Source organism: Phodopus roborovskii, unplaced genomic scaffold (assembly GCF_943737965.1).
Source record: "Phodopus roborovskii unplaced genomic scaffold, PHOROB, whole genome shotgun sequence".
NCBI lineage: Eukaryota > Metazoa > Chordata > Mammalia > Rodentia > Cricetidae > Phodopus > Phodopus roborovskii.
Genome location: NW_026126517.1, coordinates 37,352,089 through 37,379,625, shown reverse-complemented (window position 1 = coordinate 37,379,625; position 27,537 = coordinate 37,352,089). Strand labels below are relative to the sequence as shown.

At 42.3% G+C, this 27,537-nt stretch overlaps 1 protein-coding gene across 2 annotated transcripts in view; it reads right to left on the bottom strand.

Annotated features, from left to right (window-relative positions):
- The window catches only part of Uaca (uveal autoantigen with coiled-coil domains and ankyrin repeats), an 82,422-nt gene that overhangs the window by 5,741 nt on the left and 49,144 nt on the right, over window positions 1–27,537 (bottom strand). For both annotated transcript variants that reach the window (XM_051197676.1, XM_051197677.1), the window contains exons 3-16: window positions 26,357–26,445; window positions 23,945–24,009; window positions 23,137–23,194; window positions 21,420–21,490; window positions 21,213–21,319; window positions 18,225–18,406; window positions 16,382–16,419; window positions 13,363–13,434; window positions 11,449–11,556; window positions 9,626–9,658; window positions 8,591–8,689; window positions 5,992–6,028; window positions 4,961–5,013; window positions 214–2,931 (exon numbers count right to left, since the gene is read on the bottom strand). In XM_051197676.1, the coding sequence (XP_051053633.1) occupies window positions 214–2,931; window positions 4,961–5,013; window positions 5,992–6,028; window positions 8,591–8,689; window positions 9,626–9,658; window positions 11,449–11,556; window positions 13,363–13,434; window positions 16,382–16,419; window positions 18,225–18,406; window positions 21,213–21,319; window positions 21,420–21,490; window positions 23,137–23,194; window positions 23,945–24,009; window positions 26,357–26,445 (3,730 nt within the window). The remainder of the gene's footprint in view (window positions 1–213; window positions 2,932–4,960; window positions 5,014–5,991; window positions 6,029–8,590; window positions 8,690–9,625; window positions 9,659–11,448; window positions 11,557–13,362; window positions 13,435–16,381; window positions 16,420–18,224; window positions 18,407–21,212; window positions 21,320–21,419; window positions 21,491–23,136; window positions 23,195–23,944; window positions 24,010–26,356; window positions 26,446–27,537) is intronic.

The window sequence follows — 27,537 nt, the reverse complement described above, 5'->3', positions numbered from 1 at the left end:
TGAGTGCACAGAAAGAAGAAAGCCTTTCATTTTAGCGCTTTTCCAATTCAGAGGTTTTTGACACACCCGTAATCAGTTGGAAGGGTGGTGCTTCACTAATGGTTTTATAGACCTATCTGTGGGTCACCGTGCTAAGAAATCATAGCTAAGGCTACCACATAGCCCTACGCTAGGGTTTCCTCCACACAGCCACTCCATCTGCACCATGCCTACCTTGTTATCCTTTGCTTCAATCTGCTGGGCAGACTCCTGAATCCTCTGCTGTAGCTCCATGATTGTTGTCAGGGACTTGTCACATCGCTCCTTCTGGTCCTTGATCTCCTGCTCAATGCTGAGATGGAGCAGTTCCTTCGTGTCTTTGGCAGAGAACTTCTCCTCACACACTTGGTCGTACTTCTTGTTCAGGCTGGCCAGTTTGTCATTTAAGTTGGAAATCTGGGTCTCCAAATCGTTCTTCGTGGCTTTGTATTTCGACATGTCGACAACCTCTCTGGTCTCAAGATTCTTCAGTGCCTGCTTGGTATTCTGAACCTCTGTCTGGAGTTTGGAGACTTCCTTGGTTTTGTTCTGGCTTTCCTCTTCCTTTTCTCTCAGGCTGGCTTTCATCATTCCGACCTCTTTCTCGAAGGCCTCTTTTATCTGCAGATGATCTGCCAGGGGCACAGAGGAGTTCTTCTGATTCTCCAGCAGCTGCTGAAGCTTGCTCACTGTCTGCTGCTCTTTCTCCAGACACCTCTGTTTATCCCTCAGCTCTTCCCGTAGGTGCTCGATTGTGTTGTTGAGAGAGATTTTCAAAGCCTCTACCTGCTCCAACGGGACAGGCTGTTTTTGCAGAAGATTTTGGGCTGCAAGAACCTCGGAGGCTTGTTTGGCCTTTTCTTCTGCCAGCTTCTCTTTCTCGTTCTTCACACTGGTGTATCTTTGGGACAGGTCCTTCAGTTGTTTGCTGAGTTCTTCTGTTTTCCCACTTAGCACCCTTTCCGCTTCCCTGGCCTCTTCCACTACCACATTCTTACCCTTCAACTCTTTCTGAAGGGCATCAAGATCCTGCCTCAGCCGCTCGTTCTCTTGCTTGCCTTTCTTGACTTCTTCATCCCTGACGCGACACTTGTGTGTCTGCTCCGATAACTGCTCCCTCAGTCCTTTTTCTGTGGCCTTGAACTTGCGTTCACATTCTTCCAAGCGGGACAGTGGAGCATATTTCAGCTTGATGCATTCCTGGATGGTGTCAAGCTCCTTTTTCTGGGCCTTAATCTCAGCATGCAGTGTGAGGATCTCCTCCTGGCCGCGGCGGTAGTCGGCCAGAACAGCGGTGTTAGCATCCTGCGCCTCCTTCAGGCTCTGACTCACAGTGTTCATCTTTCTTGAGTGCTCTTCGAGGCTCACACAGTCAACCTTCATTTGATTCTGAACGTTCTCCAGGTTCCTTCTCAATACCTCATTCTCGCCTCTCATTTTTGAACATTCCTGGCTCATGTCTTCAAACCTTTTTTTGGCATCAAGCAAGGCTTTGTTGGTTTTCTCCAATGAGCAGCTCAGCGAGGCCTTTACCTCCTCGTAGGTTTTGGTGGGCACATACTGGCTATTCAGAGTCTTTTTCAAGCTAGTGTTTTCAGACATGAGTACATGCATTTTCTCCTGATCCTCCGCACATTTTTTATTAAGTTCAGACAGCTGCTTTTTGAGTTCAGCAATATTGGATTTCAGATCCATTAGCTCCTTTTCATGTTTTTCGGGAGCTACAAACATAGCTTCCAGGCGGCTGACGTTCTTGGCTAGCCTGTCTTTCTCCACCAGCAGTCTCTCAGCTTCCAGCTTCTTCTCAGTGTATCTCTGTGTCACCTCTGAAAGCTTCTTATTCAGATCCTCCACGCTGACATCATGGGACTTCTTCATCTCCTCGTTGGCCTTTAAAGGCACGTAGCACGTTTCCATCTCCACCGTGAGGCTGTGCACCTGCTGGCTGAGACGCTTGTTGTCCACATGGACCCTTTCCACCTCTTTCTGCAGCGTCTGGTTTTTGAGGGTTAGCTCTGTGACCTTCTTTCCCAACTCTCCCGACTTCTGCTCCAGCCTACTCTTGAGCTGCTGGTGTTCCTCTGGCCTGATGTGCTGGGTGAGCTTGGCCCTGGCACTCTCCAGCTCCCTCTTCAGCTGCCGGATTTCCCCCAGAGAGTTTTCATAGTCCCGCCCCACCTCTGCTAGCCGTTTCACTTTCTCATCGACTTCACTGGACAAGGAGCTCTTCATGCTTTCAAACTTCTCTGTGGGGATGGAAAGCGCCAGCTTTGCCACCAGCTCTTTCAGCTGGCCCTCCAACTCCACGACCCTTCTTCCTTTCCTCTCCTTCTCTACTTCACACGTGCTGCATTCCTTCTGCAATCTCTTGTTTTCCTCCACCAGCCTACCTTCGTCTCTCCTGAACTCTTCTACCAGCATCTCGCTCTGTTTGATTTGGTTCCTCAGCTTCCCCACTTCTGCTGAAGCCCCTTCATACTTGGCTTTCATGTCTTTCAGCTGCTCCTTCAGTTCCTCGGCGACTCGGTGGCTCCCTGTGGCTGCTTCGCTGGTCAGGTGCTCTTTCAGGGCCAGGAAGTGGGCCTGCATTTGTTTGACTTTCCCTTCGGACTCATACATCCTCTTCTGCACGTCTTTGAGGGCATCTTCCAGCTGCTTGATCTGCTCATCCGAGTCCTCCTTGACTCTCTCACACTCCAGAGCTAAGGCTTTGCATTCTGCTGCCTTATGAGCCAGTTCGTTTTGGAGCTTCAGCCGGTCTTGCTTAGCCGAGTCACAGAAAGTTCGCATGGCTTCTAACTCTTTCTTTAAAATCTCATTTTCAGAGTATGAGGTCTGACTGGGTAAAGAGAGCTCCAGGGGTCTTAACATAGACCTGCTTTGCATATGGGTGGGTATGCCTGGGGATGCACACTGCAAAGGAAAAACAGACGTCAACCACAGAGCCTAAAGAAGACACTGTGGAGACTTCGGTTTTATAGAAGGCTCCAAACCATCTATATCATCAGCAGTCAAAGGTTTTTCAGGAAGAATATGGGAGAGATGGGTATAGGAAAAAAATAAAGGATCCATTTTATAATAAGAAAAACCATCCTGGGTAGAATTTCTTCAATATGCTTAAGCATTGACAGTTTTTAGGTGAATTTCTAAAGAATCTGGGTTCCTTTCTCAACTCAGCATGCCTCCATTCTATAAGAACCCCAGTTCTAGGAAAACATGCTTACTATTCCATTATGTTATCTGCCTAGACTTGAGGTTCTAAAACAAGCCATCACAATGCCCAACTATTGAATCTTATATATGTAAATAACCTCATAGAATTATATATTATTCATTATGTATTATTTGTTTGTTTACTTGTTTTGTGAGGTACATATACGTGAAGAGGACAAATTGTGAGTTGCTTCTATCTTTCATGATGTGGGTCCCAAGTTCGAACTCAGGTCATCAGGCTTGTAGGCAGGTGCCTTTACCAGCTAAGCCACCTGGCTGATCCAGGTGTTATTAAATTTCTAACAAAATATATGTGCCATCTGAGCACTCTCACTGTTAATTCTACCAAATAAGCCCACACTGTATGAGAATTGTCAGGGAAATGTCAATCAACTTAAAAAAAAAAAAGGCATGTATTTTCCTTCTAGCAGGAAGATAAATATAAATTCTAGCATATAATCTTAATATAAAACTTGATGGATACCTTGTTCCCATGATTAATGCTGACACAAAAAGAAGAATAATTGAACTTCTGAGAGAAACAGTTCAACTATCAGGGTATATAATCATGAGAGACTCAGTATAAATATTTTTACTTTTCTCATGTAGCAACAATGGTCTTTATATAAGTACTAATTCATCAATAAATATCAATGGGCCACGAGGATATCCTATTATTTCAATGGGCAGAATGTTTTGTTTTAATCTATTGGAGTACATTAAAACTGCCTTGCTTTTTTTTCAAGAGTAAGAAATTGCCAACATAAAATACTTTCCTGGCCTTGGCCTGTCTCTAGACTAGCTTTCAATTATCTTTACACTAAAACTAGTATAATTTGCCAAGAAGTTGTAGATACAACAGAGTCACAACTTCCATGATATTTATATATTATTGCAATCACTGGGGGCCCTAGCCAGTCCCCTCACTGAAGACTCATGGATCTCCATTGGATACTCTTTCACTACTATTCTTTTATTGAGACAGTATCAGTAGCCAAGGCTGGCCTCACAAAAACTCTGCATCTGACCTTTGACTTCTGCTCCTCTCCCTCCAACCCCCTCACAGCCATGCACCAACATGCCAGGTTTCTGCAGCACTGGGGTTGGGACCTAGGGCTTCACACATGCCAGGTAAATAGGTAAGAACTTAGCCAATCTTCTACCTCTTGGAAACTTTCTCTGTTTTGAAGTCAACTTCAAACAGAGGATAACTGTTTAATTGCAAGGAAAAAATACATTCACTGACCAACTACTGCTTTTGAGTGATTCACACTGGCACCCTCCTACATGGCACACAGAAGCGCTAACACACCCAATGAAGGCTGAGGATCAGAGGACAGGGCAGACAGTCCAACCTGTTGGTTAAGGCACTGTCACCACAAACTCTCTAGAGGACCCCAGAAACAACAATATGTAGTTTTACTTTTATTAAACTCTAAAAAGCAAGACCAACTTTGAGCATGAAAACCTTACTCAGAGCTAACATACTTAGTAGACATACAGAGGTTTCTTCATTTTAGACAGACCCAAGTGTTTCCTTTTTTAAAATGGGATATTTATTATTGTTGTTTTTCTTTTTAGACAGGGTCTCACTATGTTCCAGGCTGGCCTGGAAGTTGCTATGTGAACCATGTTAGCCTCTAACTCCCAGGGATTCACCCACAACAGCGAGCACCATCATAGCTGGCCCCTTTAGATAGGTTTTTAAGTTAAATAACAAAAGTCTCACCTGAGAGTCCGTCGGGTACATTTGACCTTGTTTATGAAGCATGTCTTCTTTTCCTAATTAAAACCAATAAATGATTGGTTTTAAATGATATTTTAAATATTCTTGTCCTTTATCAGATAACCAAAACAAAAGCAGTACAATATAAAGCTATTCTTGCTCTTAAGTAGCCATATTTTTTTCCGAATTATTTCTGTCAGTACAAGGAAAGCATCTACAGGGTACTGAACAGCAGGTACTAAGGGTGGTTTTCAAAAACACGGAAGACTTTCTGGAGAGATGACTCAGTGGGCAGGAGCATCTGCTACTCTTTCAGAGGACATGAGTTCAGTCCCCAGTACTCATATCAAGTGGCTCAGAGCTACCTGTAACTCCAGCTCCAGGGGATCTAATGCCCCCCTTTTTTCCTCTATGGGCATACTTATTCACAGAGAGACACATATTTTAAAATAAAATTAATACTTTTAAAAAAGAAATCTGTAAGACTGTTAGGTTAAATAGGATTACTTAGCAAGAGAAGCAAAAAGATAGGTTTTCTAGAGAAACTCTATCAAACTAGGGAATAAAAAGAGGAGATGCATTATGAGTAATCCTAAAATAATAAATAATTGCTATGAACATGTGAAATACTTATTTGCACTGAGATCAATTTCTCCCCATCAGAAAACTACATTTGTTTCTTTCCATTAAAAAGTAAATAAAATAAATAAATCCTGATCTGGACAGATGCTTAATGTTTCAAAGAACTGACTGCTTTTCCAGAGGATCCAGGTTCGATTCCCAGTACCCCCATGGCTGTTCACAACCATCTATAAACTTTATCTCCAGGGTCTTCAAACCCCCTTCTGGGCTCCTGGGTACTGCATGCGGGACCTCTGTGCCTGCCACGTTTCACTTTAGAAGCCAAGTGTTATCTGAGGCAACCCCTCCATCTGCTAGCGTGTAACATAGAAACAGCTGCTGACATTGGGCAGTAACAGCACTGTATACAGGGAGGTACAGCCATCCCTGTTTGCCCATGCACTCATACTTACGGTTACTGGAGTAACTCCCGGGTACTGAATGATCACTCTGAAATCAGAAGTACAAATTAAGATGTTTTAGGTATACATGGTCCCGACTTGTCAAATGCTCTATCTATTTTAGTTCTAAAGGGTCCCGTCCTTGAAAACACCTTTGGCTATGCCTTGCTCCTCTGCAGTGTTGCTCCACCTGAGCCTAAAAGGGACAGAGAGCTACCAACAGTAGGGGCAGTGGGAGCACACTAACAAACTCAGTCAAGAGCTTCAAGGAAAAAAAAACTGCACTGCTTTAAACACAAGAAGAATGAGCGAGCGGCAAGTGAACCGAAACCTCAATGCCTCCCATTTGCTATTGCTGTGTGCCTGGGAAGGAAGGGAGTGGCTACAGTCACAGCAAGGACGCATTTCCCTTCCCACAGCTGGGACTGACTCAGGGGTATTGGAATCCCTTCTCAGAGCTGTTGACGTGTAGACTGATGCTGTTGCCAAGTTAAACCCGGACAAAGGCCTGCGCATTGCCACCAGTGAGGAAAAGGCAAAGGGATGCTTCAGATACCCTCAGTTAAACTGCACTCGGGCTGTCCCTTTTCCCAAGTGAGGATGTCCACAGACTAGTGCAGAGGCAAAAATACCATACTCCCAGGGTAGGGTGTGTCAGCTCAGGGGGCGTGGCAAACACAGCCCAGTGTTTGACATGTAAGTTAATGTTACCTACAGCCTGCTGTTTCAAAACTAAACCAACTCACCTCTGACGTCAATGCTCCAAATGCAGGGTGTAGCACATGTAAGTGTTGGTAAGCTGTTCATGCTACACAGCATTTAATACTAGAGTCTATAATCAATCACTACAGGGAATTACATATACATGGAGGAGAGGGGTAGGACACAATATAAACAGGAATTCTAATCTTTTCTTAATTTCTCAATTACAACATAAAACTAGCTTCATTCTAAAGTGCCCAGGTTTCCCCCAGTTTTAAACATGATAAATGCCTCCACATAATTTTTGACATGCAATCCTTAGTAATATTATAGACACTCAAATTGCACCAGTGTGTCCACAGGTATCAAGAGTCAGATATTCTGAGAACCCTCGCATGACATAGTGCAGAGCATGGCTTGTATGATGTACACCCTCCCACATATTCTAACTAACCTCTAGATTATACACAATGTCCAGCAGAAGGTAAATGCCATGGAAATAGCTGGTGTGTGGGACAACTTTGGGAAAATAACAAGAAGAGATGCATCTGTACATGTTCAATAGGGAACTTTTCCTGTCACTTTTTATTTACTGTCCTTTAATTTATGGATGCAGAGTTTAGGAACATGGATATGGAGATTTGCTGTAAATGATGAGTCCTTGACTAAATAACTAGCTTCATAAGTACATGTAAGTAGGCCCTGGGATTTTCTGTTTGCTCTAAAAAAATTTGCCTGTATAAGAATTCATCACAATGAATATACACTGACTGAGGAAAATGTCCCCATTGTTCTTGTAGGAAAGTGACTAAACAGGACATATAACATGATCACACCCACTGAAGGAGGAAATAACACATAAATTATGCAAAAGAAATAAAAGACTTGGTCATGTGTTCATTAACACTTAGATTACACTACCTACTTTTAGCTTAACTATAATTTTTATTTAAAAAATAAATAAATATAGCAGTTAAGAGCATTCACTGCTCTTCCAGAGGGCCCAGCTCTGATTCCCAGCACCCACATGGCAGCTCACAACTATGTGTAACTCCAGTCCCAGGAAATCCAGAGCTCTCTTCCGGCCTCCATGGGCCCCTGGTATGTGGTACACAGGCATGCATGCAGGCAAAACACCCATACACATAAAGCACAATTTTTATAAAAAATACACACTGGTTTTAAGATAAGGAAAAAAACTTAATTTCCTTTAGTTTATATCATAGCCTTATTGAAAGTTCTAAATTTGACACACTTGTCTAAATGTGATTTTCTGAGACATCTTCAATCTACCTCCTAGAATAAAAAAATAAATAGCATCCAAATCTCAGGTGTCAGGCTCTGATGATCATGTAAGCACCCTAAGGTAGTGAGGAGTCCAGCAGCGAAGCCCAAAGATACCTGGTTCAAGCCCTACCTCTGTCATTTCCTACCGTATGTGAGCCCCTGCCTGGGAAACCTCTGTCCAAAACTCTCCAAGTACAGACAAAAATGAAGTCTTCACAGGGGGATTACACGAGTATCAATGCACGCATGTTGCATGGCGGTGGTGGCACACGCCTTTAATTCCAGCACTTAGGAGGCAGAGGCAGATGGATCTCTGTGAGTTCGAGTTCAGCCTTGTCTACAGAGCTAGTTCCAAGACAGGCTCCAAAGCTACACAGAAAAACCCTGTCTGGAAAAACCAAACCAACCAACCAACCAAACAAACAAAAAACAAACCAAAACAAAAATGCTCTCACCTAACCTACAAAGTCTACCAAGTTAGGGAAAGCTACCCCAGCTCTGCCAAAGTGGCCACAAGCGCAGGAACTTTAAGTAAAGAGGGGATTTATAATTCAAGTTCAGTTCTGACACCAGGCCCCTTCCCACTCCCCACTGTAAAATGAATAATTTAATATTTACCTACCTCAAAATACTTAAATCTACTTTTCAGAGCCTCAATGGTTCTTAAGCTTTCTTCGTGTTGTTTTTCCTTAGCTGCCAAAAGGGACTTCAGCTTTTCTCTCTGAAATGGGAAGGAAACATAAATTGGCCCTGTGTTTAAGATGGGGTAAACGACTGCTTTGAAAATGTGAACTGGGAATACTGTGGGAACTGGCTGGAGGGATTCTTCAATCTGGTGGATTTTAACTACTTTTTAAAATATTTTTTTCTTATTATATTTTCTTTTATTATTATTATTATTTATTTTTAATTTTACATGTCGATCCCAGTTCCCTCTCCCTCCCTCTCTCCCTCCCTCCCTCCCTCCCTCTTTCCCCCTCTCAGATGCACCTTGACCACCCTCCCCTCCCATCCCCCCACCCCAATTCCACATGTAGGGCAATGCCATCCAGGTGGGATCATGTAAATCTGTCAAGTCATTTGAAGTAGGGACTAGGACTTCTCTCCTGTCTCTAGGTTAAGGGAGTATCCCTCCATGGAGGGTTAGCAGAGTTTCTAATTTATAGAAATATACCAACAAAATACATCTCTACAAGCAATATTGTTAAAACATTTAAAATTTCGTTGTTTTAAATCATTATTTTCAGACATCTTCTTTATAATTGGAATTGTTTGTTTCCTTAATAAGCTTCAGGAAAACTACATTCAAAACAGTCTTCCAGACATACACAGCTTCTGTTTTCCCTTTAAAATTTTTACTTTAGTAATTAAGATGTTGTTGTAAAAATATGCAGATGAAAACATTATGCTGTTATTAGCCAGACCCAAAGGCCACACTATGTAGAGTTCTGTATATAAGTGTATATTTATGTGCAAAATCTATAAAGTCCATATTACTTAAAGGTCTATATGTGACATCTATAGTCTATACTATGTATAAAGTCTATACTATACAGAGTCCAGAAATAGTGTTCATGTCCACCTTGCTTCTTCATGTTAGTATCACCCTCCATTTACAAGACATCTGTAGGCTTTAAAATAAAACGTAGCACCCTACCTCACTTTCCAGATCATCGGCAACCATTACTTCCTAAGGTTAAGAAGAAGAAATGCATTTTAAATCTTGAACATTTTCCTTGAAGAGCATGAGCTTAGAAAATATCTTCAGAATGTGTGGTGCATGTCTTTACGATTGGGGACAAGGATGTAAGGAGGCATGTCTCTGGGCAACACGTCTGCCTGTCCTATGAGCTGTCATTCATTCTTCCTCCTCCGTCAACAATCTTCGGTCCTTGGGCTGACTTGTTGCTCTCATCTCTCTTTCTGGGAGACCTGTTAACTCAGATGCTCTCTCATCTCCAACTGTTCATACTTGCCAAGTCCTTACCTTTCCCTAGATTATGGGACAGTTTTCCAGTTTTATTTTTGGAATCAGACTGTTCCTTCTTCAAAATATCCTATTTTTAACTCATAGATAAAACATCCTCTTGTCTTATGGATAATATTAACAGTGGATGGACGATCTGGAGTTTTAGTTTTGGATTTCCTTTCCCTGCACAATCCATTGTTTCTGTGTTTCTCCAGTGTCTGCTTTGTATCCACATTCTGGGGCTGGAGCTCTCTGAGGATATCTAACACTTTGGTTTTTCCTCAATTCAGAAATGAATGCAGAACTCAGGAGCTGTACACGTGAGTGTGACAAATCGGCTTCAATGCAAGATGACAAGATTGGCCTAACAGCTAAGTGCTCCTCAGTTCAACATCTAAAATCCACTACAGGAATAGAGACCTTTGGCTCTGAAAGGACAACCATGGCGTACCTCTTCCACATGAACAGAAGCATCACTTGAGACTTCACCATGACAACTCATCCTGGATGAGACACGCACTCAAAGAGCGACTCAGCTAAAGTGGACTGCAAGTATTTTCTCCTTCCCTCCTAAAAATAATGACTTAGGGACATTTCTTATATTTGAAATTTCTTATACATCCATATTGTCTGTGTGTGTATGTGAGCATATGTGCACATGAGTGCAGTGCCTGTGGAGGTTAGAAGTAGATGTCAGTTCCCCTGGAGCTGGAGTTAGAGATGGTTGTAGGCAGCTGTGTGTGGATGTTGAGAACTGAACCCAGGCCCTCTGCAAGAGCAGCCCATGCTCTAACTGCTGAGTCCACCTCTCTGGACCACACATCCAACTTCGTAAATACTAGAGGATGCACCCACATGTCACTGTTTCTGGGATTCCGTTTGGAACAATGGTCCTGAACTACCTCCTCACCCCATCTGGCTTTCTTTCAAAACTCTATGAGGCATGACCTCCCACAAGAAGGCCCCTCAGGTGCAGCAGCCCATGGTCATCTGTCCTCTCATCGAAATGCCCACTGTCAGCTATGCTACTTCATATGTATAATATTAAATGTTTGAAGGGAAGGGTTTGGCCCCAGCAAGATTAGGATCCCCAACAAGAACTACCACCCAATTTGACCTCCTTTTAATGCACAGTTTTCTGTGCATTTTATTTTTATGTGAAGAGTTGGGCCACAGGCAAAGATCGACTATGGATGATTGTTACAGGTGGTAAAATAGCTTTGGATTTTCTTTTTTAAATTCAGACTGTTGGAGCTCTCCCCTGGAACTGCCCTCTTCAGACCCTGCCCGAGAGAGCTCGCCAAGGGTCAGCTCCTATCCAAGATGCTCAAGGCCACACCTACTACCACCTGCCATGTGGTTCTCCCTCATGGTTTCTTCTTCTCCCCTGGGACCACCCAGGAATGCTTTGCTCAGATTAAAACCTGGACTTTAATTTGGGCTGATCTAATTTATTGCATTGGCAGAGAGACTTAATATTGGGGTACAGAAACTTATCAGAAACTATTTACCTCATTCAGCTGTAACTGTAAACCATTGACTTTATCCAAGAGTATTCTTTGCTCTTGCTGAATTTTCCTCAACCTCTCCCTCAAATCTTCATTTTCAATCTCTAGGTCCTTTAATAATAAAAAAAATAACAATAAATCAACATAACAGAGCAATGACACAGGAAGACTTTGAAAGTACATTGCTGTCACATATGGATATGTATCGAGAAGAGAAAAGTTTTAATTTTAAATGATACTTTTTTTTTTTTTGAGGGCTGAAGAGATGGTTCAACAGTTGAGTGTTTTCTGTTCTTGTAGAGGACTTGAATTAGGTTCTCAGCACCCATGTGGGGTAGACAATACCTACAACTCCAGATCCGGGAAATATGAGGTCTTCTGGTCTCCATGGGCACCCACATTCAAATGTGTGTGCGCGCGCGCACACACACACACACACACACAATAAATAAAACTTAAAAATATTTTCTTTTTTTTTTTCAAGTTTTCTGTGCATTTTATTTTGTTGGTATGCTGGGTTCCAAGCCCAGGGTTCTGTACATGCCCTGCCACAAGCCACATATCTCGCTTACAACATAATAGTTTCAACAACTCTCACATGATTGAGAAATCTAAAAACCAACAGTAATATCACTGCTATTGTAGCTGATAAGTACAAGTAAAACAAGCACATAATTGTCACTGTGATAAATGAAAACTGAAAGCCACTTATGGCTTTTGATTAAGATTAAGATTTTGATTAAGAATTCTAAAACTTATAAGGACATTCCAGTTTCTTTGCCCAAACTGATACTTACATGGTGGCTCTGATAAAACATTATAATCTCCTACATGAGGGCTCAGTTCACATGTTTTAAGTTTTTAACTTTATGTGTGTCCAGGAGCACCCCCCCCACTCCCACCTGATGAGTGCAGTTCCCCCCAGAGGCCAGAAGAAGGCACTGGGTCCCAGAGAGCTGGAGGTACAGGAGGTTGTGAGTCACTTTTCATGAGTGCTGAGAACTGAACTCAGGGTCCCTGCAAAAGCGGTATGAGGTCTTAACCATTGAGCCACCTCTCCACCTGCTCCCAAGCCCTTTTTTGGAGGTTAGCCCAGGTTAGCCTTGAACTCATGGCAATCTTTGTGCCCTGGCTGGTATTACAGGCATAAACCACCATATCCAGCTGCACTCTACTTTCTTAGTGCTGCACAACGAAGTTAAAGCCCAAATAAAATGCTCTCATTCTATCATACCATTTGGTTCAGCAGTGGTTCAATCATGGAAACTAATTAAGGTTCCTTCTCCAATATAAACCATGTAATAATTTCTCCTGATGACTTGAACAAACATGAAGTGAAACAGTATTTAGTTGAGTGGAATTATTTTTCTTAACCAAAATAAATACAACTTTAAGCTCAGGCTTTATCTCCTTGATATTAGTGACTCTTAATTTTCTAAAATGAACATAAATACACGATTTATATGATGATGATATATTAAATCATGCATATTTGTTTTCAGCATTATAGGATTTAATTATATAACATTCATAAGAAACGTCAATTCCTGAGGGACTGGTGAGAAACTGGGCAGAGAACGCAGCAAGCTTTCCTAATGCCTCACCCACCTCACCATTATCTTGTTTATTCTCTTCCCACTATACATAACATTCAAATCATTGTCCTTCTTGAATTACATTTATTTATTTCACTTAATTTATTTAATGGGTGTGGGGTGGTGGGGGAGAGAGAAAATACCAAGGCACATATGCGGAAGTCACTTGCTGAAGGTGGACCTTTTCCTTCACTACTCGGGACCCAGGGATTGAACTCAGAACACCACACTTAGCAGCAGTTCCCATATGTGTTGAGCCCTCTCATAGGCCCCACAATGCTGTTTTAAGGCAGGCAATATATGCTTGCTTTTCCCTTTTTACCTGAAAGCTGAGATGCTCCCTCTGACTTGACTTCATATTTCCTTCTTCTTGAGTGTGCGACATCAAGTTCCGCTTTGGTAAAACATTAAGAGAACACGGGTTAGAATATATGAAGTAACATAAAAGTACACTTTCTCTTAATGTAGTGGTTCTTAACTTTCCTGATGCTGCAAGCCTTTAATACCCTCATGTTGTGGTGACCCCCCAACCACAAAATTATTTTCATTCATATTTCATAACTGTAATTAATGTTGCTACTGTGTGAATTGTAATATAAATATCTGACATGCCATCCATGTGAAACATGTTCAACTCCCAGGTTAAGAACCCTGTCTTAAAGGTGGCTTTCAGGTCTTCCAATGTTACATTTCCCCATCCACACCACAAGGTGGCAGTATTTCCACTTAAACCCCTCAAATGAACACTTCAGAGGTACATGCATTAAGTAAATCAGGGTTTTAAACTTAGCTGCTAAGGATGCATATTAACTAAAGACACAAACGTTTAAAATGGAAAATAAGTAAGGCACGGGAAAAAAAAAAAGTCCTTCTGCAAATGGCTACCTACCACCCAAAGGAAGAAACTCATTTAAAAACATTGGTGGAGTGAGAGGAAATCAAGCTAAGTTTGAAAGACAGTGTGGGTTTCTTTATTTCTCTGAGCATGGCTGGAACAAAGCCTCAAGAAGCCAGTGAAGGGAGAAGGCAGACAATGGTGCAGCTAAGCTGCACAAGGAACTCCACAGAACCGTGCTGGGTACGCGCCTACTTCTGTACACTTGCAGCTTTGAAACTCTATTCCAGCTTAGAGCTCTGCTTTAACAAACCAGCACAGCGGCTGGCAAGAGGACAAATAATCTGCTCACTGTTCACCAGCATCCATCTTTAAGTAGGCACAACAGCTAATCCAGAAAAGCGATTTCTCTGTTCTTGGACTGTTTTCATTTTTTAAAGCTACTAAGTTCAATTCTCCAAGGTGTTTTTGTTTTGTTTTTTGTATTTCACATTACTGGTTTGAATTTTGGCTAATCAAACTTTAAACCATCATTTGACCATAAGTCTGGTTGGAGAATTAGAAAACAGTTCCATTACAGAGGCCTTGTAGCCATAATCTGGTCTGAACTATCTTCCCAGCTTCATTCAGCCAACGCCACCTGACATCTCTCCATTGAACCATCTCTTCCTCCTTCCCTCCCTAACCCTCAGATCATCTGCTCTCACCCTGCCAGGCTCACACAAGCTACGTGGATTCTATCCCTTAAGACTCAGGACCTTTCAGCCACCTCTGGCTCCCTGAGGCGGTACTGCACTCTGACTGGGGACTTCTAGCCTGCCTCCTGCTAGTCAGAAGTCTTCTGACAAGATACATCCAAAGTCCTGACCAGGCACCTGGCCTCTTCACACCTTATACACACCACTGCTGTCACACTGGCCCTGATTTGCACCCTCGGCATGGGCTTGGGATTTCTCAGGGAGGCCTCTCTCACAGCTCAAGCTCTTTGCATCTTTACCCCTCCTCACAGCTCTTCCTCCCAGATCTGCCACAATCTGCTGTGTCCTCCTCTGCTTACTGTGCTTCTCTGTTACTAACCAGTGAGCTCCATGAGGGCAGGGACTCAGCACACCACACCTCCCTCAGCACTTAGCATGACAACTGGCAGGCACCCTGGATGCATTCAGTCGAGCCAGTCTGCCTCTGCCAACTACATTTGGTTCTCTGGCACTAGACACACTCAACAAAGAACCTGTCCAATCGACAACTGATTCCTATAAATATATCCAACAAACTATGAAAACACAGGATTTGGAGTTCCATTTATTTTACTGTTCCCAGCAAAATACTGACTCCTTGCATTCACTTAGGTAATTCCTACACCATGGACGGAGTTTCGTTCCCATACTGATAATCAATAACACTTTATCTTAAATAGACATGCATTTGAGAACTCCACTCCAGCTTTTCTGGGAAGCAGGGAAGACTGAAAGCAGTTGCTCCAGAGAGAAACATTATCAACAGACAAGAGCCATGCATGAGTGTGTACTGCGCTCTGATGAAGTGAATGGAGGTCACACTGCAGCTGCAGCGCAGCCTTCAGATGGTGGGGGAGGTAGAGGGATGGTGCGATGAGCATGAAGATGCTAGGAAAGTACCTGGTTCCTTCCTCCTCAGAATTTGGAAGTGGCCAGAGGCCCCCCCACAAGAGCAAAGCAGGGGCCTGGAAGGGAGCCGCCAGCAGGAGAGGGTCTGCCAGCACTAGCTTTGGAGCCGGGTCTCGTGAACCAAACCCCACTCTAACTTGGAGAGATGAGAAGACTGTGTTAAGACTTTCACTCAAACTGGGACAGGAAGTGGGAGGGGGTCATGTGAGATTTGCTAAAATTAGTACCAAGTAAAGTGATTTGGGTATCATGCTATTTATTTTTAATTAAACCAGCCCTCAATTAAATGCATACAGAAAAGACACGGAAAAGAAATGAAACCTTCAATAGTGGTATTGAAATCTCAACATATAACCAGTTTTGAAGTGTTTTCAGCAGGGTGTTTTGGTACATGCCTGTTATCCAGCACTCAGGGGAGGCTGGGTCAGGAGAACAGCAAGACCAAGGACAGCCTAGGCTACATGGCTACATAGCAAGATGCTTGTCTCCAAACACAAAAACAAATCCCCGTTTTTCTTCATGTCTTAGTTCATTGAGAGACTCTTCTATAACAGTATGATCAACTCTGTTATTCATGCCAAAATCTGTTGAAGAATCTCAATAAGGATGCTTGAGGCCCCATTTAGGTCATGACATCCTACTGGAAACCTTCACTGTAATTGAAGTCCCTTGTCTCAAGTTGAGTGACACAGTATTTTTAACAGGACTTCATGCCCTGAGACTGACTCCTTGGGCACTGACCCCCTGAGGCAGACAACATGTGGTTAAACTCAAGACCCCCATGTGGAACCACTAACCAATTTTAAGGAAGACATCAGGGTAGGATAAAATTTTTTTTAAAAATTAAAATAAAGGCACACCTGTTGCAAAGGCGGTCCTTTCCTCCAAAGTTCTCTCCCTAAGGATTTAAAGAGAAAACCCATGAGACAAGGCATTAATTTAGGCAGAAGGCATCCCCCAACTGCACCACCCGGTCACTGAGGCAGAAGGCATCCCCCAACTGTACCATTGAGACAACGTCTAGTTTTCCTTTACAGCTTTCGTTTTCCTTTAAAGCCTGCTACGTTTTAGTTTATTCCCAAAACTTATGTTTAAAACAGCAGTGAAGTAGTCTGTTTTGCCTACCAAATTAGCAAAGCTTTTAAAAATGACGATATTCAGATAAGTAGAAAGTTAACTTATCAACATATGCAAAATTTAAATAAATAGGCATATCCTGTAATTTAATAATTCAAATTGTAAGGAACAATCTTTTTAAAGATTTATTTAATTTTATTTATAACTATGTGGGGTAGGGCATGTGAATACAGTGCCCAAGAGGCCATCAGATCCCCTGAAGTTGGAATTATAGGCATTTGTGAGTCCGGAACTGAATTCAGGTCATCTGGAAGAGCAGCAAATGCTCTTAACTGCTGAGCCTTCCCTCTAGCCCTCCAGGGACTGATCTAGGCGATTATAAAATATGTAAAAATATTTATATACACACTAGTAAAAAGCTAAATAACTTAAGCACCACCTATCTAAAGCTGCTTTGTTATTTAATTTAAATAAATGGAATTCTATGCATCAATAAAAATTATGCTGTAAAAATATTTATGCAGGAACAGTCTTCCAAATGCGTTATACAAGAAAGCTAAGGTCCAGTTCAGAACTCAGGCGGCCTTCATGCCACTTTACAGCTGAGAAACAGCCGGGCATTGGTGGTGCACACCTTTAGTTCCAGGACTCGGGAGGCAGATGCAGGTGAATCTCTGTGAGTTTGAGGCCAGCCTGGTCTACAGAGTGAGTTCCAGGACAGGCTCCAAAACAATACAGAGAAACTCTGTCTTGAAAAAGCAAAAAAAAAAAAAAAAAAACAAGAGACAGAGACAGACTAGAATGGGTAGAAACATTCATGGAAGCTCAGCAGCTGGGTTGTTCTATAGATTCTAGCTTTCCCCTAAGAAACAGACATGCATTTGGTACCTGCCAGATGAATATTTTAAGTATACTGATACTTTCTTTAAAAGAGCAATTTTTTTTTCTTTTTCCTTTTTTTCTAATTCTCTGACAGCCTGGGCTAGAAGGATGGCTTGGTAGTTAAGAACACTTAGCTCTTACAGAGGAACCATCTTCAGATCCCAGCATCCACACTGGTAGCCCACAACTGCCTGTAACTGCAGCTCCAAGGGATCTGACACCCTCATTAGCCTCTGTGGACAACCGCACTAATGTACATACCTCTCCCTTCCCCACCCCAGACACAGATATATACACATAATTTTAAAGAAATAAAAACCACCACCACCACCTTAGGATCTCCATGGAGCCAGTCAAGCTTACGTAAGTTCCACGGTGGCTAGGGAGGGCTACATATCTCAAAGCAAAGAAATCAAAACCTTGGTAAGTATAAAAGTTGATCACCTCCCTCCTCCTTAATAAAACATTAGCACAGGCAGTTTTTTTATGTGCCCACTCCTTCCTCTTCCTCAGCTTTAGTTAACACACAGTGGTCAGGATTAATCAGAAAATAGTGTAGCCCAACTGCCTTGAAATGGGAGCTCAGCTCCAAGCACCCACATGGCACACAACTGCTCTTGTTCTGGGGGATCTGGCGTTCTCCACTGGCCTCCACAGATAGTTACACTCACATGTACAAACCATAATTAAAAAAACTTTAAAACATTTTTAAAAATTATGTCCCTTATAGAAACCTGCTGGCACCTTTGTTGGTGTTTTCTGACGCTGTCTTCAGTAGATTCAGGATGTCCAGATTGTCACCAATTCTCGCATAGTAAGAACTGTCATGGCCAAGGGCATCCAGCAATGACACATCGGCCCCATTTTTAACCAGGACTTCTACAGCATCTCTGCAGCCGTATTCACAACCCAGCATGAGAGCTGTTCTGAAAGCAGATAGAAAATTCAAAACCTTGTGGAATTGTGGAAATTCCATGGAATATTCCAGAAGTACCCTGCTAGGAAAGTCCCCCTTTCAAAGGGCAGATCCAACCTCAAGAAATTACATTTCATATAGATTCAGGTATTACTTTATCTTTCTGTACTTTTATTCATCAAATTTCTAAAACAAAAATCTTGTTGTTTTGTGTTTAGTAGTAGCAGAGAGAAAAATGTACCCCTTTTCTGCTGGTTGTCAGCCTCGAACTCACTGTGTAGTGAGAATGATCCTGGACTCTGGATCCTGCTGCCTCCACCCCAGTGCTGGGTTTACAAGCATGCGCACCACACCTGTCCTTCCATATCTTACACATCTTAACTATGTCAACCACTAAATTAACCTAGTTTATTCCAGTTCTTCAATGCCCTAAAAATAAGTCTTCCCTTCAAAAATCTTCCCTACTATAGTTGTCACCCAATCTGCTCAAAACCCAACTGTTCAAATGCTTCTGGTGAACTAACACACGTCATACAAACTTTCCCTACAAACCCCTCTCCCAGTGGAGGGAAACAGATTCTGCTCTTGATGTCCTGTTTAAGGGCACCTTGCTGAGGACATAGCCTTGTTGCAGGGTACTTGCCCAGCTTGCACAAGGCCCTGAGTTTGAGTCCTCAGTACCTATAGGACAGGGTTGTATGTGCCTGTAATCCCAGCACCCAAGAGATCAAAAGACCAAGGTCATCCTTAGCTTCATGTCAAGTGTGAGGCTAGTCTGGGATACATGAGACCCAATCATAAGTAAGTAAGTAAACAAATAAATAAAACAGCACTGTTAGGATGAAAGACCCTTGCTTCCTCACACATAGGCCTTTCAGAAGGACACCCTCGCTAATCATGGATCTCTTTCTCCTCTGTATCCACCATCAGCACAAGAGCCTCACAGACTGTGTCTACACAGAACAGTCATGTGGCAATAGAACTAAGTTCTCAGGGACAGTCAGTAGGATCCTGGACACCATCTTATCAAATCTGTGCTTACCACTGATGGAGCTGACACATGATGAAATACTGACTGATCCACATCTAACAAAATGTCTGGTTCTGTATCTATTGAAGTCATATCTGACTCCTGCTTCAATTGTGAATACTAGATATCCTGGCCCTGTTTTTCTACACATGCTCTCTTCTATAGCCATGCTCCTTCCGTGGTTGCTATTATAAATGTCTATATGTAAGAGATTAATAGTTTTCTTAGATTAAAAACTCTATAAAGATAAAAACAAGAGGAAAAACAAGAGGAAAAACAGTGTCAAAAACTGTATTTCTAAAAACTAACAAGCTTATACAAGTACACAGCACCTTGCCTCAATTTGGGGTGAATGTGCAACAAAAGCAAAGTGCTTTTGAGTGCTATAAGAGCGATAAAAATATCAAGCATTTTAATGGGGTCAGTGTGGTCACCCTTCTCAAATCCTAAATTTAACTTTAAAACCAAATCTCCTTAGTCATTCTTGGAACCAGAGTGTAATATCTGCAGAAATGCAGAGATGCCACTTTCTTGATACACTGGTGACTGACTTCAGAATGTCCTTCTTTGAAGTATGTGAAAAGAAAGGGTCTAGAAGATGGGGGAGGGCAGGAAGCCATGGCAGAATGCGACCAACAGACAGAATATGCTTATATGGAGATGCCCTTACATAACAGAGTATCATGTGCAAGGAATATATACCATGAGAATTTTAAGAGATATTTCAAAAAGAAATATCTAAATAAGAAAAATTCAAGGGAAAAACTCTTGACACCTAAAGGAAATTTCATTATACCTCTCCACTTCTAATGAGTTACAAACAATAGGATGCATGTTTAGAAGAATAAAATTAAGCAAAAAGGCATTTGTTAATAATTACAAAAGCTCAGAAATTTTGGTTGTAAACTATTGTAACAAACTCCAATTAGAGCAAAATTTTCCAGTTATTTGTCAATAGAGACTTAGTGACCAAAAGCATCATACTTCTAGTGTAGGCAAGCATTGTGACATAACTGATCAAGAGACAATTACTAGATCATGTCAACTGAAATAGCATTAAATACAGGAGTATCAGTGAAGGGACTCTGTCCTAGTTAGCTCTGATTCACAACTGAGCCAGCCTAGAGTCATTTGAGAAAAGAAGCCTCAGTTGAGGAGTTACCCAGACCAGATGGACCTGCAGGCATATCTGTGGGGATTATTAACTAATGTAGGAGGGCCCAGTCTACCATCGGCAGCACCATCCCTAGGCAGGTGGGTTTGACCTAGTTGAGCATATGCCTGAGAGTCAGCCAGCAAGCCTTGTTTCTCCATGGTCTCTGCTTCAAGTTCCTGCTTAAGTTCCTGGCTTGGATTCCTCAATGACAGACTGTCCTGTAAACTAAAATGAAGTCATCCTTCCCTCCCACAAGGTGCTTTTGGTCAGAGAGCTCTCTCCCAGAAACTGATAGGAAACGAGAACAAATATTTAAGGGCAAAGTGGACTCAGACCTGGAGGCAATATTACTCACTGAGCCTGCTAAGGAGAAACCTCAAGGAAAACCCAAAGTGGCTCATGTCAAATCCATGGTATCCAATGACACAGACTGCAGATAATTTTAAATCATCTTTATTTGTACCCATTACATTAAAGACTTTTAGAAAGTTTTAAATAGACAGGGTAGGATTCTGACCCAAATATGTTCCCTAGGATATCCAAGGACAGAAAGTGGGGTGGGAAGACCAAGTTATGGCAACAGTGTCACAGACCTCCTGCTGCTACAAGGAGCCACCATAAAAGATTTACCTGTTTTGCTTGTCTCTGGAATTGATATCTGCCCCTCTGTCTATCAGCAATTGACAAATTGTCGGCCTACACATCTGTGTTGCCAGAACAAGAGGTGTCCGTCCATCCTAACAACAAGAAAAACAAAGAGACCTTAAAGCAATGAGTCTTCCAGAACCTGAGTGTCACAATGCAGGGGTTGAAATGGGAACAAACCAACCAACTTACTATATCTTTGGCATTCACGGAGGCTCCATGGTCGCAAAGCAGCTGGATGCTAGAAGGGCAGTCTGCCATCGCTTCAAGAAACAAAGGGACAGTGAGCATCTGCTGACACTCAGCACTTTCCTGGGCTCATGTGAGGCAACCTAAGGTCTCCCCATTTCAGGCTACCAAGCTACACATCATTCACTCTCAGCTTAGCACGACAGACACCCATTTTCTATCTTAGAATGGATCAAAGAGGATCTCTGTACAATTGTTAATTATTTATTTGCTTTGCAAACTATGTCATTCTGAATACAAATAAGAGAGGAAAAGGAGATGAATGAGAAATTAAAATGTTGTAAAAGTATCAAAAATGGAAAAGGAAGAGAAGCTGAAATTAAACTATTAAAAATAACTGGAAGGGAATAGAGATGGCTCAGTGTTTAAGAACACTTGTTCCCTGCAGTGTGACGCCTCTTCTGGCCTCCATGGGCCTGCACACATGTGACATTCACTTACACAAACACACACAAATAAAAAAATACCAACTAAATCACCTTTAAAGCTGAAAGAAATTACAAGTTATACAAAAATTCCCTATATATTGAAAAGACAAAGGCAAATGTCTTCTCTCCTTACCCTTCTTGGAGATTATAGAGTTTTAAAGCCTAGAGAAGACAACTTGTGATCCTATGTTTTCAAAATTATTTAAATTCTAACCCTAATTTTAATGACACCAGAATAACGATGAACATACCCTAGACACTGAGAATAATTCTTGAAATATGAGGTTTCTAGTTAATAACTTTTGAAAGTATTGTACAAGACATAGATAAAATCTAGTGCCAACAACCCCAATAAAAAATGGCTCAGCAATCACTTCAGAGATCAACATGCTATGGCCAATTATAACTGCTTGCACAGTTATGTATGGGCTTCCCACTTCTCCCCCAAGTACCTCTTCTCTCTCTCTCTCTCTTTATCTCTCCCTCTCCTCCTTTCCTCCTCTCTCTCTCCTCTCTCTGTCCCTCTTCCCCCCTCTCACTTCCCTCTCCCCCTTCCTCCTCTCCCTCTCCTCCTGGCCAATAGGCACCTGTAACAATCCTCCTCACACCTTTCCTATCTATCAAACTGATCAGCCTATAAATATTGGCTGAATAAATCTTCTTTTTCTTCAAGATTTTATTTTTTATTTTTACTTTACTTTTAATTGCATGTGTATGTGTGTGGGGATGGGAGAATGATGAGCACATTCATGAAGTCCCTTCCCTTTTGAGGCCAGAAGAAGACGCCAGATTCCCTGAACATTGTTGTTACACGTATTTGGAAGCTACCCAACATGGATACTGGGAAATGAACTCAGGTCCTCTGCATGAACAGCAAGCACTCAATTTCTGAATGAATCTTCTACAGCTGCAATTTGTAGATTTCAATTTTGTTTTGTTTTTGAGAGAGGGTTTCTCTGTGCAGCCTTGATTGTCCTGGAACTCTCTCTGCAGACAAGGGTGGCCTCAAACTCAGAAATCTGCCTGCCTCTGCCTCCCAAGTGCTAGGATTAGAGGTGTGCACCACCACACCCCAGCATATAAATTTTACCGCTGCCCAGCACATAAATTTTAATATTAAGCACACAAATTCTTTAGTACTTTTTCTCCACAAATTATCCAAATTCATTAATTACTTTCAAGGGTCCTATGTTTTCAGAAGCCATTGCGTCTGGGAGGGGGTCTCTGCTCACCTGCATCATGGAGGGCAGTTCTTCCCTGCAGGTCCACATGCTCAGTGGGACAGTTGTACTGTGGAGACAGAGCAAGGTGATGGCGTGGGAGGACTTTGTCTTAATATTCAAAATCCACACTTGAATGAACAGTTGTTATTTCATCTTAAAATATTCCACTTATCAAAGGAAGACGTGCAGACAATCTACTAAATATTTTGACGTGCAACAAATAAAATAATGGCACATAACTGTGAACTGAACAGTATTTTACCAAACAGGAAACATATGCCCTTATAATAATGCGGAGTATTGAAAAGATGTTATTGTTTGGGCTTTTCTCTTCCAGCTAGAGTTAATATAACTACTGAATCAGGAGAACAAATCAGTTCTAAGAGTCAACTCAGGGCTGGACACTTTGGCCAAAACCTTCATTCAGTTAAGTGGCTAGCCCAATCCAGAGGCTGCCTGATAAACACTCATGACATTATTATCATGCCATATAGTCATCTGTGTGGAGACACAGAAACACACAAACCCTATGCTATAACCCCTCTCAGTCCACATTCTGAACGACAGAAAACTCTGGTCTCCTGCTAACATCAACAGGAAGGTCAGGCCTTTGTTGTTTATTTTTAATACACTGAGTTATGTGATTCACTTCCCTCACATTTTTGTTCCTTATTGTTCACATTCCTTCCCAAAGGATGGAAAAATTACCAGTGAACAGTTAGCCTGCCACTCTGTGATCTCAAACTCTAAAGACACCAAGAACACACTCAAGCTTTACGGACTCATAATGAAGCAAGAGAGTTTCCACCACGTCTACCTGGAGAAGTTTTTGCAGGCACAGTGCGTGTCCATACTTAGCTGCCAGGTGAAGTGCATTCCTCCCTACAAACAAAAGCAAACACTTCAAGTCTGTGTGGAGGATTATTTTCTTCATACAGGAATTTTCATAGAAATATGACATTTTTCTGCCCAGTTGGTTGACAGGTTACAGTTCCTAAGACATTTTAGTAATTTAGTACATGCACTCAAAAACTATGGAGGAAGCAAGAAAAAAGAATCCTGCAAGCTCCCAAAGGGTATGAAATCCTTCCTCTTGTGTCACCTAACCTCCAGCACTGGGGGCAGTGGCTGAGACACAGTAGTACACAGTAGCACAGGGAAGGCGTGTGTGTGTGTGTGTGTGTGTGAGAGAGAGAGAGAGAGAGAGAGAGAGAGAGAGAGAGAGAGAGAGAGAGAGAGGGAGAAAGGGAGAAAGGGAGAAAGGGAGGAAAGGAAAGGGAGGGAGGGAGGTTGAAGATGTGTCAATGGTTAAGAGCATTGCCTTCAGTGTGAGAGGATGATCCTGCAAAGAACATTGGATACGCCCCCACCCCTCTCTCATTATTTGTGGGTGGAGGTACCCATGTACCACAGCAAGTGTGTAGGTGTCAGAGGACAACGATGGGAGTCAGTTCTCTCTTTTCACCATGTGGATCCATGTGGGGATCAAACTAAGCTATCTCGGTGCCCCTCCTAAGTGCATTTCTTTACACATTCATCTCCCTTAGATGGTGTAAAGCATAGGGGCTTCACCAGGCTATGCCAATGTCCAACCTGTAATGCTTTTCAGTTTTTTTCAATGTCACACGTATCTTAACATACCCTTACTTTTGCAAGCACATTGGCTAGAAAAGAGATTACATTCTGATTATCCTGGAATGACAAATATATGGGCTTTCCATCTGTATATAGTTTTATGCGAGTTTAGGTAAGCCACATGTCTGCCCAGGTCTGCTCAGCCAGAGCTTATACAAAACACAGAGCCTTGGTCTGTAAGCAGGCCTGACAGAGCGTAGTCAACTGCACCCATACATCCTCTAGTCTGTCAGACGAGACTATTTCACATTCCAGTTCACAAGCTGCAGATGTAGTTCAGAGGACTACCAAGAGGGCTCAGTGGGTAATGCCATTTGCCACTCAGCAGCTGATGGCCTGAGTTCCATCCTCAGCATCCACAGGGTAGAAGAGAGAATCAGCTCCTGCTTCTGACCCCCACATGTGTACTGGGGCGTGTGAGTGCTAACTTACACACTTACCGACACAAACAATAAATAAAAAACAAAAGTCAGTCCCAGAAAACTAACTATGGTTATCCTAATTAATCAAAATCTAATGCTCTCATTGAAGGAAAACCAACAGCTGTGTTCAAATACTTGCATGTTTCCCTTGAATGTGCAAACTCAGCACTGAGACTCAAAGAGAGACAGAGGTAAGAAAGAGACAAAAAAATAGATTCCAACTGTCTATAAACATCACATGTCATACTACCAGGCAAACCCAGGACAGGCTCCCTAGAGGTCTGTCTCTTTCAGGGCCTGGGGCAAGTTCCTGACAGCTCAGGGGCTCCCACCCTTGCTGGCTGAGGTGAGGACAAGATGAATTAACGTGGTGACTGTGTAAAGTGCTCAGTGAATGCAGAGCAGCCACCCAGATGTTACAGAAATACCGGCTGTCACTGACACTATCATCTACACTGTCGTCTCTCCAGCACAGAAGACATCAACCAAATGTCAAATGACCTCGCCACAGAGAGGATACAGCACAGGGTAGGACTCTAAAGGAAACAGCCCTGGAAAGTCTCTAAAATCGGGCCTTTTAGGACCAGCGCTAGGTGACAGGTCTATTGCCCTTCCACCCTAAAGCCCCTTTCCCATGGTGACACTCACAAGTAAATGTTCCTCAGCTCAGAAACTTGGGGCTGGAGAGATGGTGCCCATGTACTTGCTGCTCTTGCAGAGGACATGGGTTCAGTTCCCAGCACCCACATCGGGATGCTCACAGCCAGCTCTAGGGGGATCTCACACCCACTTCTGGCCTCTACAGGCACTGCAATCACATGGTGCATATACATGCAGCCAGATAGGCAATACATACATGTCCAATAAATCTAAAAGCAAATAGTAAGCAAGTAAATAAACTAAAACAGGAACTTCAGGATCTTGCTGTTTAAGTTATAGTTAAGTCTGGTTTAGAATGTGAGGAGGAGCTGGGGGTATAATTACTGTAGAATTCATGGCCAGCATATGCACAGCCCTGGGTTCAATCCATATCAAGAAAGAGAAGGAATCGAGAGGGAGGGAGGGAGGGAGGATAGTGGTAGGGAGGGAGGACAGTGGTAGGGAGGGAGGTAGTAGGGAGGGTAGGGTTAGTAATGGGCAATGCTCATACCCTCTTCATGGAGGAAGCATACCTGCACTGTCACTGGTTGCAACATCAATTCCATGTGTAAGGATGGCATTAAGACACTCCAGGTTCCCTTTGGATGCCACAACATGGAAGCTAAATTGGAGAGAACATCTGTTATGCATGGAAACTAACAAAGATGATATAAAAGTTTGTGGAGCTAGAGATGGTTCAGTGGTTAAGGGCACTGGTTGCTCTTCCAGAGGACCTGGGTTCAATTCCTAGGCTCTATATGGCAACTCAAACTATCTGTAATTATAGTCCCAGGGGATCCAATACCCTCTTCTGGCCTCCTTGGGTACCAGGCATACATTGTGGTACACAGACATACATGCAAACAAAACACCCATGCACATTAAAAAAAATGTTCTACCAACATCATTTTTAATTTAATATACATATGTGCATACTCAAGTACGTGTGTACACACATGCACACACACACACACACATACACACTGTTACAAAGACTTTGCTCTATTAAATCATTTTTATAGATAGAATGTTTTTAGTTACCAAATTTGAAATGCTTAAAAATTTGGTTCATAAAACAAGCTAAGTCATTCTAGAAATACCTCCTGAGCATGAAATATTTTAATATTCACAGCTTTAACAAAAGAAAATGTTATTTATGTAATATCATTAACCCTGTAATTTATTATTTCTATCAAAACCCCTGGTGCTTGGAATTGAATAAAGCACACCAGAACTTTTCCTTTTGCCTTTTCTTGGCATGTACTGTGGTGTGCATTTCCATGTGTGCCCAAGGCTGACTTTGGGAGTCTCTCTTGATCAGGTTCTGATGGGGGCTGTGTCCTGAGAATATATGTTTCTCTTATTGGTTGATGAATAGAGCTGTTTTGACCAATGGACAGGCAAGATTTAGCCAGGTGGGAAATCCAAACAGGGATAGAGAAAGGTATTAGGTAGAGTCAGGGAGGCATCATGTAGCTGTCAAGGAACCAAGAGGTCTTGGCATCACCAGTAAGCCAAGACCATGTGGAGATACACAGACTAATAAAAATGTGTTAATCATTGAGAGAGAGCTAGCCAATAAAAAGCCTGAGCCATCAGCCAGTTTATAATTAATTATAAGCCCTTATGTGTTTATTTGGGACTAAATGGCTCTGGCACCAGGCAGGATAGAAACTTCAGTCTACAAGGCTCTGCCTTACTCACTGAGGCAGGG